Source organism: Passer domesticus, chromosome 3, assembly GCF_036417665.1.
Source record: "Passer domesticus isolate bPasDom1 chromosome 3, bPasDom1.hap1, whole genome shotgun sequence".
Taxonomy (NCBI): Eukaryota; Metazoa; Chordata; class Aves; order Passeriformes; family Passeridae; genus Passer; species Passer domesticus.
The window spans coordinates 100125785-100138960 of NC_087476.1; the positions used below are offsets into that span (position 1 = coordinate 100125785).

Sequence of the window (13176 nt, forward strand, 5' to 3'; positions counted from 1 at the left end):
CATGTCTACAGAGACAGTAATTGACTGATGGCAGGTGGATCTCTTGTTCTCAAATTGCATGTGTTTGTCTTCTCTGTCCCTACTTAAAAGAACAAACCCCATGGTTTGTTTTTGAACAAAGAGCCACAGTTTTGTTTTCTTAATTTACTACTAGTGATTTAAGGCAGTTAATTTTCATTTATGTGGGAATGTTCAGTTTCCGAAAGCATATCAAGACTTCTAAGCTTGCTTGTTTAAATGTTTGGTTCATAAAAGTTACCACTGCTAACCACTGAAAGATGAGAACATGGGGAAGTAGTATGAGAAAAACATAATTTACCTAGCAAAACTAAGCAAGGCCTTTTGCTGTAATCCAGGGGAAAAAGTATTCTTCTCGTATAGTCACATTAAATGTGTCAAGAAAGCTATTAACATTTATCTCAATTTGTAGCAAAGAAAAAGCTGATCGTTTTGCTAGAATTTTTCACTATAATTAAAACATGGTGGCAACAGAAGAGTCTGTGTGTGCACATGCAAAACTGGGACAGGAGGAATCCTTCTGCTGGAAGGTGCTGGTGATCTTACCAAGCTGGGATGTCAGTGCAGGGTCCAGTGACTGCTGACTTATGTGCTGTGACATGGGAGAGCCAGGCTGGAGCCACCTTTGTGCTCATTTTGTGTGGTCAACTCATTTTGCTGACAGCCCTGTGCTGCTATTGCAGGGACTCTAGAGCTGCTATTCTCATCCACAAGCTAAGCAGCTCTCACCAGAAAGGCATAATTGACCCTTTGCACCAGCTGTGATCTGGGTGTGTTGATACTCATCTCCAAACTGCTTGGTTGCAGTCATATTCTTTATTGTGGAGGGGTTAATGGTTTTCCTGAAGATAACTGTACTGATATTTGCCTCTAAAACAGCAATAAAATTCCCTTATTTCATAGCAATGAATAAGTTCACCTTGCAGTAAATTAAAGCACAGTTGGACTAATGCACATATAAATTACAAAATAGCCACTCTCTTACAGAGAGTGTAATACTGTCTATAATGTACTAATGCATTTTTAAGACGTATTTTCTGTGAAATGCTTCCCTTCAGTGTTGCTAAGCAATTGCAGGTTTCACTAACTTCATATGCAGTTTTAAAATATAGTCCAAAACAAAACACCAAGTGGACTCTCTGTTCACAAGAGCTGAGCTTCATGAGGGTGGGCTGACAATACTGGTCAGATTCTTCAGCTCTTCTCATTTTTCTAAAAAAACTTGTGGTTTCTCAGGATGAAACTGCTTTACTCTCAGCCCTTTCCAGTGCAAAATTACCTTACCATTTTCCCTATCTTTAGTCTTCTGTGTTGCACCCGCCATGGTGTTTCTTTGATGCTGTGACTCCCTTCAGTCTCAGCAGAACTGGTTTATGGGTGTACTGGGGGACATGGGGAGATGGGGCTGGCCCCAGGTGGCACAGCCCCGCTCCAGAGTGCTGTGTTGCATGCCAGCAGCAGCTCCCTCTGAGGTGGGAGCTTGCTTGTGCAGCCAGCGTAAACAGAGGCCAAACACTCGTCAGGTCCCATGGGTGTACCCATGCGTATCTTGAGCACTGATCTTTCTTACCTCTCATGCACACCCTAGGCTCCTCTGCCCACCTTGACCTCCTTCGCAGCCATTCCTTAGATCCTTACTCTGTAGGTGCCCCTATTTTCCCTTTTGTTTCCTAGGAAGAGGAACTTTGGAAATTAGAACTGTAATAGAAGGGGGAGTAGGCCGAGCTTGGGCTAAGCTCTCAAATGGAAGCAGTCTGCTCTGTGCGGATGGAGAGCAACGAGCCCTCGTATATGAGACAGCTATCTGAATGTGCTGCATAGAAAAAATTGTCACCAATATAAGTCATATTCCTCCTTTTCTGTGTCACAAGTATAAAACTAAACTCTGTACAAATCCTACAACTATCATTAGTTGGAGTGTAATTTATGCAAACCACAATAACCCTCCATGAACCTGGAAAAATAAGCAAATGTGTGTTGCCTGTCAGAGCTTAAAGGCAAAATCATTTGTTTGAAAATGAGGAGGGGCTCCTCTAGAGTGAAAAATAAGGGTAATGGGGGAAAAGCAACAAAACTAACAAGTGACACCTCCATAGATATTTAACACTTTGTGTTTGATATTTTTAGAGTTTATTTTCAAAGTAGTCAAACTATGCAGTATAGCAGCCTTGGGGTTGTGCTTCAGAAGTTTTGAAGGACTGTGATATGTAATCCTTAAACTTGGAAAGACTTCCTTGCAGATAACCAAATGAGAAGGACTGTATCCAGCACTATTGGCCTCTCATCTGCAAGGTCACTAGTGAGAAACATTTTACTTTTCAAACACAGGTACTGATAGGCAGAGAGATGAACAGAAGCTTTCTGCTCAGTACTTCAGTGCCTGCAGCCCTTGCTGGTTGCAGCCAGGATTTGGGCTCAGTGAGGACAGCAGGGATGAACCCAAAGCTGTTCTGTTCGCCTGCAATTGTGACTGTCAGAACAACTGAAGCAGTTGTAGCTCAGCTGCACTGCCCTTTCTAGCAGTAGGTTGTTTTTTTTTTTTTTTAATTAAGACAATATCTGACAAAGTGAATTAACAGAAGCTGATGCTTTTAGCAGGTTTTTTGCTTCAAATGCCTGATGTCAGCTTGGGCCACATGTACATTCTGCACATGCCATGGGATAGAAAAAGTGAAGACTTGTTTTTCAATTCTCTGCTGCCTGCCCAGACACCACATGTACTGTCTGTTACATGTCGCTTCTGATGAGGTTCATGCTGGGAATTTCTTTTTAAAGGCAAAGTATTTGTGAAGGAAAGAGTTCAGATTGGGCATTAAAAATTCTCAGTGTCTCCAGCTTGAATGCAGTGATTGCTTTATGTGGACACCAGCTAGCAGTTTGTACAGGTTCAGGTTTGTCTGGTAATAAACAAAATAAGAGGAATTGGAGTAAGCAGTAGGGGAAATCAAGCACATGTTTATAAAAAGTAAACCAGCCACAGAAATTGTTCTAACTAGTGCCACAAGCTGAGGAAAATTTTTTCAGTAATACAAATACATATCTTATAAACATGGGGAGACCACTTTTGAAACATTAGTGGGATATGTGTCTCCTACCATTATGACTGAGAAATTGTGCAAAATCTGTTCTGTCTGGCACATAACAAAATCAGAGAGGTGAACATCTTTAAAAAAAAAACAAAAAAATGTAGAGTCTGACTATACAATTCAATATATTCCTGTAATATTGTCTCCTTTGAGCCCAGCCTCTTTTTTTGTTTGTTTGTTTGGTGGTTTTTTTTCCTCCCTATGGTATTTTACAGCATTCTAAATTACTAGCTGGATGATCTAGAGAATTGTTTTACTTTATACATGTCAACTAAAAGTATAAAATAGTAACCTGAACTATTTCTTCTCTAGAGCAAACCTGATCCAGAGTTCATATTCCTATCAAAGGTCTTACCACTTTGTATTCCTTTAAAGGAGGAAAAGCCTCATCTTTAGTCAGGAGATTCGGATACAAATAGACATTAGTGAAGCTTTCACCCATATCTTTTCCAGCCTGCTGTACACTCTCTTTCATTGCTTCCTTCCTGTCAAAACCCAGTAGGGCCAAAAGTGGTCATCACAGCAGCGAAGCCCAGCTGCTACACCCCCCTACTGAAGAGCAGGCTGATAATGTTCTCTTCAGCATGTTAGACATGAGCTGTTAGAAGCCCAGGAATAGATCCAGGCTCAGGTTTCCTACATGATCTGTTTGTTTAACCTGATGGGCCAGCTGTGGAAGCGAGGACATATTCTAATAGTCAGTGGTGACATCTGAAACAAATGGGAAGCTCCTATGTAAACTTTTAATTAAACCCTATTTGCAAGTGTTGTTGTGGCATGCAAACATTGTTATCTTATTAGAAATTATATGCTATAGATACTTCAAAAGTATGTGGAAAAACTGACAGTGTCTTTAGTAAAGGGAAATTTAAATATTATCCAATAGATATAAAAATAAATAAATAGGAAGAAGATTGAGTGATGCAAAGCCATCTGGGTCAAAGGGTTCATGGTGAAATGTGGACATTTGCTTCTTAGGTGTCCAATTCCAAACTGTGCAAGGGATATTAACTTCTAGTTACCATCTCTTAACATCAGTTGGTTCTGCCTGTAGCATGGGCAAGTGCTTATCTAGAAGTGGTATAGATCTGCTCCGCCTGAGCAAATGACAGTCTTGTCCTTTTTGTGGCAACAGAAGTCTGATAGGGATTCCAGAGGGTGGGAGATTCCATGGAAACTTTTTTAATATGCCCTGAACTGTCTCCCTGTGTCCTGTTAGAAATCAGGACTTCCAGCGTGACAAAAAGGAGGAGGCTTCATCACTACCTTTAGTTCCTACTCGCTGTTACAGGGTGGCTTTTTGGTCTGTGTGTTTCTCCTCTTATTTTTTTTAAATTTTTTTATTAACATGTAAAAGGTGCATCATAGTATTTTGATTTTGAAGCCAGGTGGGAGAATGCAGTTCAGTTAAAGAATAGGTTGTGTGTATAGATATTCCTGTTTAAATTTTGGGAGCATGTGGAGGCTTCTCTGAGATGCTCATCACTTAAGGTTGTTTCAAGGCACTGATCTATGGGTCAAGATATTAAGTAAACAGTAATTTAGGACACTAGTGAAACATCAGGGTTTAATTTACCGTTTGTCTGCCTTTCTGAATTCATAGACTCACCATAGTGATCGCCCTTCAGCTGCATCTCTGCAGCATGGCAGGGGTTTCCAACATGGTCTTTGGTTTTCCCACTCAGAACCAGGAACCACTCCTGATCATCAGGCAAAGGAGCAATGCAGGAGCAACCTTAGAAACTCATAGTTGACACTCTTGCCCTGACAGGACAAATGCATTTCAAAGGCAGTTTGCTGCACAGTGACATATGCTTATGGTGTTGGGGTTTGGTCACTTTGGGGGGCAGCAGGAGCCAGGACCAGCGCCCCCTCACCCACAGAGATGTGGCCCTGGTGCTGGTGGCCCCCCTGTGTGGCTGGTGGTCCCTGTGTGGCTGATCCCCCCGCCCTTGCCATGGGGTGCCTGAGGGTTGTGGCACCCACTGCTGGGGTGATGGGCTGGCCTGTGTTACCATGGCAACTGGCAGATGGGGGCTTCAGCAGGGGCAGCGGGGAGGCAGCCGAGGCAGCGCGCTGGCCGAGCTGCTCAACAACAGCCCTTTCAGCACTGACAGCTCCGCTCTGGCTGGCCAGAAGTAGTTATCAGATTACTTGTATTAAAACCTAATTAAGATGTGTGCCAGTAAATGCAGCATGATTATTGGATTTGGTGATTTAGCTGCTGCAGGTTGCTGCAATCCAATCACGCCATTTCAGCAAATCCAGCTCCGTGGAGTAAAGTGAAAACGTTTTACATCAGTAACCTGACTATGCTGAAAGAGTAAATAACCTTTTAATGCCTCTACTATGTCAAGGACTGACTGATACCCACTGCAGGGTGAATGGGCACTGCCCACAGATCCTTGCATATTGATTTCCTTCAAATCAACATTAAAACCCAGAGGAGGGCTGACAGGTTATGTCATCTTTTACCTTCATTGTGGATTGCCTGTGGATTAATGGGTCTGAGTCTCCCAGGGCAGGGAGCTTGCAGCCTGAGTCCAGGGTGCCCCCAGTTTAGCTGTGTGCTGTTATAGAAAAGAAAGCAGCTTTTGCTTTTATCTGTAGGCCACAAATGAAGGGAAGTGTAACATGGTGGGTGCTAGTATAGCTTTGTGGTGATGGATGCAATGGAAGTTTATTCTGCAGGTAGAATTCACCTTGGTGCCAAAGCTCTGCTTTGTGTTTGATGTTTCACCTCATTTCTGCAGGGTCTTTGCAGTGATTGTCTAGCCATAGCTGTCAAAATGTAACAAAACCCTATCTATCACTTTTCACTTCATTTCTGGACAGCCTGGGGTATAGTGTAGTCTCAGATCCAAATTTCACTGCCATGTGAAGTCTTCTGTATGTTGTAATTGCAGAAAAAAGCAAGGTAGGTTGGAGCCATTCTAACATAAAGCTGCCTATGAGTTCCAAGTACTGAGAATCAGAGCAAAATGTTTACCTTGAAGCTTTCACTGCAGCTTGTGATGCCCCGGTTGTGTTCTCTTTCTGTGGAACCAGTCATCTCATGGAACTGTCTCTTTCTTGCCTCCAAATAGAAATAGGGATTTTGGTTTGAAATGGTTAATTGGAAGTTATTTGAAGGGTATTGTTATTACTACTGACTGGGAGCTTTCTCCTATGTGCCAGGCTGTCCTGTGCGTAGTCCAAACATGATAACATGGTTCAAGAGCTACATTTTCACCTTGTGCCTTGAAGTAAGGTGACAGAGCATGGAGTCAGTCCCTGTCCTCCAACACGGCCAGGCCAAGGGGGAGCAGCTGCATGCCATCCCAACTGGACAGATCTTGCCACTTTGGTGGAAAAATTATCTCATTTAGACAGGAGGAACACAGTGGTCACTCAGGTGCTCAGGACACAGTACATTTGCCTGGTAGGTGCTGTTGCCAAAGTGAACGTGGCGACCGTGCAACCTCCCTCACTCGTATTAGCAAAATGTGCAGAAGGTTCTGTCACCCAGTTGTAAAAATGATGGCAGGCATCGATGTGCAGTTGTAACATATGGGAAGTACAGTGAATGTGGGTGGAGCTGTTCATTTCTCATCTTGAATCATTTACGAGATCAGCAGGCAGGCCAGATACAATGCATATGGGAATGTGTGGCTGTGCTGCACATGTCACACGTAATAGCAGATACTGTGAGAGGGCCCAGAGCCTGTCCTCAGGAGCTAAACACAGCAGAGCAGGCTGGGAGTCCCAGTGTGTGGACCAAGGGCCAGCTTGGCAGCAGTTTTGGGAGAGCAGACTGGCAGACAGAATTTGGGAATTCACAGATCCAGATCTGCACTGACTAGAACTGCACCCTTTTCATCCACTGTGGCCCAGAGCTGTAGATCAGTATGTTATTAAACCTGTAGTCTAGCACTGGAGATACAGATGATAAAGGTAAAGTTGGGACCTGCTGGTCAAACCCAGCTCAGTACCTGTGTCATCTTTCTCCCTCTGCTCAAGAAGACAGTCTAAATGTAACACTGGGTGGTGAAGTTACAAGCAGAAAAGTGTAATTGATTATTTCCCTAATTAAAGAGTTTTCCATTTACAGCGGTTTATTTGAGATTACATAGAGCTTCGCAATAGAGCACCCTAGGGCTTGTGTCCAGTAATATTTTGGAAATTTGCATGGGCTACCTGTGATTATCTACTAAAAAATATTGATCTGATGTAAAATTCACATTAGTTAGAAATTACTTCTGACTGGATCTCAGTCCAGAAGTAATAAACAGTCACTGGAGAAATAAAAAGTGATACCTGCTTTTGTGATTAAAGAAATAAATGTGCAGTTGACCTGTCTTAGAGCACTGTTGTCCCAACTCAGGAACTTGTTCTTCCAGTGTAAGCAGAAAGCCTCTGCATGTTTCTTCTGATACCTGCCAGCTTTTTCCCTCTGTTTTGCAGCCCCTGATGAGGAGGGCCTTTGGAATGATGGGCTCTTTACATCTTTCCTCAGGAATCCCTGTTAGACTGTTAAAGGATCTATGTTGACATGCTTAATTAACACTAAGCTTACTTGAAATAAGTGCTATGTTCTGTAATGAGTTTTGGACATTGACCAGCTTGCAAAGAGCAGTGGACAGAAAACAGAAGTTTTTGTCACTTCAGGTCCAGTTTGTCAGGGAATTTGGGTATTTGCTTTTATTATCTGGGCTACTGCATGTGTTTCAAGAAGACAGTGACTGAAGCAGCTACAGAGTGTGCAGCTTGCTTAGCTACAGGTGTTGGGATGCACTCCCCCAGTCTTTAGTGATGTCACAGCAAAGCAGATTTGCTGTCATGTCCTCATAAAGCTTCTAAATTAAAAGTGCAAACCTTTAAAGTGCTAATTTAAAGTGTGAAAATACATTTAATGCCCATCCTAGGAGTAATACTTTAGTCTCAGCCCAACCACCAGCCTGAACGCTGGGCGCTGCCACTACCAGTGCAAAGATCAAAGCTTCTGCCATGAACTCCAACTTCAGATGCTCTGCAACTCTTTTATCTATTTCTTTTCCAGGTTACAGCAGCTTGACAAGCACTGCCAGGCCACTGCCCAGCAGTTAGTGGAGTTGCTCAACAAACAGAATCAGCTCTTCAAAGAGAAGCACCTGCTTACAGAAGAGGTGCAGTTTCTGCGAACACAGGTACTGTGCCAAAAGAAAAGAAAGTCTGAGGGGAATATTCTGCAGCAGTCTGATTTCAACTGCTGGATTTTGTTACTGTGGTTCTTTTAAACACAACATTACCTTATAAAAAATAAAATAAAAATTCATGCAGTTGGAAAGGTAGCTGAACCTGACTCTCATTTAAATCAAAACTAAATGAAAAAAAGTGTTTTGAAGTGACAATACAAAAGCAGAAGTTATTCTCAATGACAGTTCTTAGATTCTTGTCTAAAGATTTTTGTGTTGCTTTTTCAGAGAAAAGGGAAATGTTCTTTAACATCATTAATGTTTAAACAGTTACTCGATAGTGATAATTGCTTAGAGGTTTTGCTGCCATTTGTTAGACTAAAGTCCTTCTATCACTTCATGATTTTTTTATTTCTATTTTTACAAGTGATTTTTTTTTTTTTTTTTTTTTTTTTTTTTTTTTTTTTTTTTTTTTTTGCTGCTCGGTGACCACTCATGGTGAGACTCTTGGGATTGTCCTGTGCAGAGCCACTAATTGAGCTTTGATGATCCCAATGGGTCTCATTCAACTCAAGATATTCTGTGATTCATGCACCCAAATGTGAGATGGTGAATATACAATCAATCTTGCCTAAGCACTAATCACAGCACTGCTTCTCCAGCAGTTCTGAATGTTGCTTCCAGTGGTCCCTAGGAAACTGTGGCTTTTTATGGGCTGTTCTGGCTTTTTTTTGTTTTGGCTACTGTTCTCTGGCCAGTAAGTGCTTTGGAAATAAGGGAGAAGACTGTGGGGCTGGGTTTCTTCTTTTTCTTTCTTTCACTTTTTTTTCAGATAAAGGAAGAGAACTAACAAGCACAGAATGATGTTTTCAGTAAAACTTATCAGATAATCAAACTGAACATTGATTTAGTCTATTTACTCAGCCACAAAGCAAATTACAATGCTTTCTAACTTTCAGGCTTGTGACTTTGCCCAGGATAGCTGGAGTTTTCTTAACATGGTAACAAAGGACATTCAGTTTAGAAAATTTAGTCTAGTAGCACACCTAGCAGTACATAGAACATGAATTGGCTTAGAACTTGAAAGTACTTAAATCATGCTATTTTTGTGGGCTTTTTATCTGTAGAAGTCCGTAAATGTTTAACCTAGGAGAATAAAATCCATACTTTGTTAAGCCCCTAATCATGTCCATGTGTTTGGTTTTACAGCACTTCCTGTTCTAGTAGGCAAACTCGGTGGCTTATGACAGTGTAAGGTTATCAGCATGTAGTAACTACTGGCAAATTTTAGGGCAACCATAGTGTTCTCTGTATAAGAGAGGTTAAGGAGGTGGTTGTTCCCAAAATAAATTAAAATTTCTGCCTTAAGAAAAACACTCTTGGTAATGTGAACAGCCTTTACATGGTCCACAGGGATTTTGTTATTGATAATCTATTTTATCTGGAAGTGATTTTGTTTTTATGGAGTTGGGCAGAAGTACAAAAATCATACAAGAGGAAAAAATAATTCAAATATTAAATTTCCATCAATACTTGACTGGCAAAAGCTGCCTTCTTTATGTTCATTACAAGTTAATTGTGCTCCAGAGGATACTTTTTAAGTTGAGAACACTCAGAAAAGAAGAATGATAGAAAAAATTATTACAGAATGAGCCCTAAAAATCTATGTGCAGATATTTAAAGCAATGGTGGTTCTCTGGGAACTGGAATTCAGCCCAAAAGATCTGCTTGGAATATCAGACAATTGTTTTAAGGAAACTGAAGAACAGTTCACCATAAATGGAAGCTCTTTGCAGAAGGATGCCTGTAGTTAGTATAGAAATACTGAAACCAAACAATTGCATAGCAGTGTTGATCAAAGGGGAAAGTGACCTCATATACCACATTTTACTGTATTGTGCAACAGTTGTCCTTTATCCTTAACCAAGTTTTTGGAGGTTCTTTTGGTGGGGGGGGGGGGGTGGGGGGGGGCCAATGGAAGCAATCAACCATTACCAAATCTTTTAAAGATGTAAAATACGCTAACCTAAATGTGCTTTGTATCTTGAAACATAAGCATCTAGTAAGTGCAGTTGCATATTTCAGGGAAAAAATGGGATGCAGATCTCAAACAGGACACAGATGGAACGAAGTAAAAACCTGGAAGGCTAAAATGAAATGAGCAGAAGTAGGTATTTTTTTTTCTATATCCTATATATAGAGTGGGGGGGAGAAGAAAGGAGAGCACGACTAAAACTATTTGCAGATGTGAGTTGAATCTGGCAAACACTTAAAGACAAAAGGAAGGAAGTGTTTGAAACATTTTTGGGTTTGAAACTGTTGAAGCTTTTTGTGCTTTGATTTTTTCTCTTTAAGCATTTAAAAAATTAAGGACAAGCACTCAATAGCAAAGACAAGTTTACCTAAAAGAATTAAAAAAAAAATCCTAAATATGTAAGTTGAAAGGAAAGGGGGATGTACAACTCTTAGTGAGGTGGGAACTTCTGGAAGATCTCAGATTTAACCTAGGTACTTTTTGTCTGGATTGTCACTAGGTGTTTGCCTTTTGATTTGGAATGCTTAGTTTTGTTGCTTCCACTATTTTCTGTCTGAGGAAAATCTCTTCAGAAAGGCTGCAATTGGTTTTGTAATAAATCATAACAGTTAAGTGTCACATTGAAAGAAACATTATCTAGATATTTACATTTGGAGCAGTGCTGTCCATGTTACAGTAGTCCAACATAGCTATAGGTGTTCCTACTGTCTTGTAAGAGTTACTAAACTTTTGAAGTTTGAAGAAGTTAAAATTGCATCATTTACTTGAATCTAGCTGACCCTACTCAACAAACCTTACAAGCCCTGAGCCTTGATAGGATTTGTTTTCAAAAGTCAGGTTACTTCCACTCTAGTTTTTATTTCTAGTGTTATATGTTTGTTGTATGGGGGAAAAGACAGCAGAAAGAAAAAAAAAGTCTTTAAATTCAGCTACATTCTGGTGTGTTGAGAGCCTGTTTTTCTTGGAAAACTCATTTGATACTGTAAGGAAAATTCAAGGGTTTTAAGGAAAAGAAATCATAAAAGAAGTACCTGATCCTGCTGTAAAGCTGCATTCATTTACAGGCTACATGAGCATATTCAAGACCTTGTAAAGATAATCAAATTTTAATTATGCGATTTACACCTCTCATTTTGAAAGTTTTTGGAACACTCAGGTTTGGAATTTCTACCTTTGAAAGTCTCTAGTATAGTGGAACTCACCTAAGGCAGGAGGATAAGAGATACTTAATTGCCCTCCTACATAGCTATGAAATACAGAATACTAAGTAAGTGTGCACAGAAAGCAAACAAACATCTAAACAGAGATTGCTGGAAACCTCAGCAACCCCCACCAGGCAGGAGTGTATTTGTGAGAGCTGGGATGCCTCTCTCTTGCAGGATCTGCCTTGGTGTCCATCAGTCTGACAGAAATAAGTATTTGTCCCGGTGGATAATCCCCTCACAGCCCCCGGCTGCCAGAAGGGGTTGCTGGCCAGCTGAGCCAGGGAGAGCACAGACGGGTAGGATTTGGACCTTGAGGATTACTTCCAGCGAGGGCTGTCGTCCTGTGCTGCTGCTCTGACTTCCCCATGAAGATCTCCTCCTGCAAGCTGCACTCTCCCTGTGCTCTCCGTATGGCTGAGCCACTAAAGCTCTCTCCTCCCTCCTTACAGATGTCTTTGTCACAGTGAGCGTGTCTGTGAGCTGATCACCCTTCTTCTAAAAGGAAGTTAAAGTACACTCACCCGTGCCTGTGTTCCCAGTCGCTCAGCAGGAGGCACTGTCAGAATCACAGCTGTTCTGAAGCAGGGGTTTTCTTTCCTTTCTTGTGTCAGCAGGAATTTTCAGTGAGGTCCCAGTGGTTAATGCAGCAGTGTTCCCAAGTGCCCTGTTTGCTTTTTATTTTTTATTACGTATTACAGAAGGGGGAGCCTTATTTCTAGCAAACAGGTAGGTCATCCATCTCTGCTGTCAAAAGTGATTCAAGCTGATCCTTACATGGCCCTCAACCTTAGGAGACCTGAAGATTGCTTTGGTTATTAGGAGAGAGCTTTTGTTTTAGTGTAGTCTTACTGCACAAAGATGGTGCCTCTGCCAGGTGTTTGTAACAGCCAGTGACAGTCCACAGATGAGGTTGGTGGATGATGTTGTGGGGTTTTTTAACCAGATGAAAATCTTCACTTCTGCTTGGATGGAGTTTAATCAGAAGTGATGCAAGTTAAACCATGACAGGAAGAGATAAAGATAGACCTCTGTTTGATGTCTGACTGCCCTGACATGAGGCTTCAAGTATTCAGCTCCTCAGTGTTTGTGCATCTGCAGCTGTGGGAGTCCTGTACATCCTGTCCCGTGTCTGGCTACTGGACAAAGCTGGGCACCAGCTGAGGAGTTGAGCCTGGCCCTCCTGGGAGTTCCACCTTGGGTTTTACAGCCATACAGTGGAGGATTGAGGCACTGAAGCCACCTGAGTGCTTTCTAATCAAACAGGAAGTCAGTTGCTCTTCCCTCCTCCCAGTATAGCTGGCAGCAATAAAATAAACCAGTCAGGCATCTGTGGTTCCCCTCCTACAAACCCTTCCAACTTGTACATCCAATACCCAACCAGCCCGTTAAAGCAGATGCCACTGAGGTAAGGAGGGAGTGTCCAGAGGAACCTGGGCACTGTGTGCTGCAGTGTTCTGTGCACTGAAAACCAAAATATTCTTGGGCTGAGGAGAAACTAAGACTGGAAAGGTCCTGACTGTCCAGTAACCAACTTGTTTACCAATTACCTGAATGTAACAGTTGTGCCCATTTTGTTAGAGAACAGCACACCTTCAATGACAGCTTTAATACTTGGGCCCTGGGACTTTGGGGTACAGGGACTATGACAGGATTGGTGCTTGCTTTGTGAAGAGGTTCAG

The 13176-nt window shown here is 41.7% G+C and overlaps 1 protein-coding gene across 9 annotated transcripts in view; it reads left to right on the forward strand.

Moving 5' to 3' along the window:
- Positions 1-13176, forward strand: part of SDCCAG8 (SHH signaling and ciliogenesis regulator SDCCAG8) — a 103960-nt gene that overhangs the window by 89318 nt on the left and 1466 nt on the right. For 8 of the 9 annotated variants that reach the window (XM_064414673.1, XM_064414671.1, XM_064414674.1 and 5 more), the window contains 2 exons: positions 8143-8269; positions 10343-10424. In XM_064414673.1, the coding sequence (XP_064270743.1) occupies positions 8143-8269; positions 10343-10408 (193 nt within the window). In that variant the 3' untranslated portion in view covers positions 10409-10424. Of the gene's footprint in view, positions 1-8142; positions 8271-10342; positions 10425-13176 lie in introns of those variants that run through there. The other variant, XM_064414677.1, reaches the window with a different exon arrangement.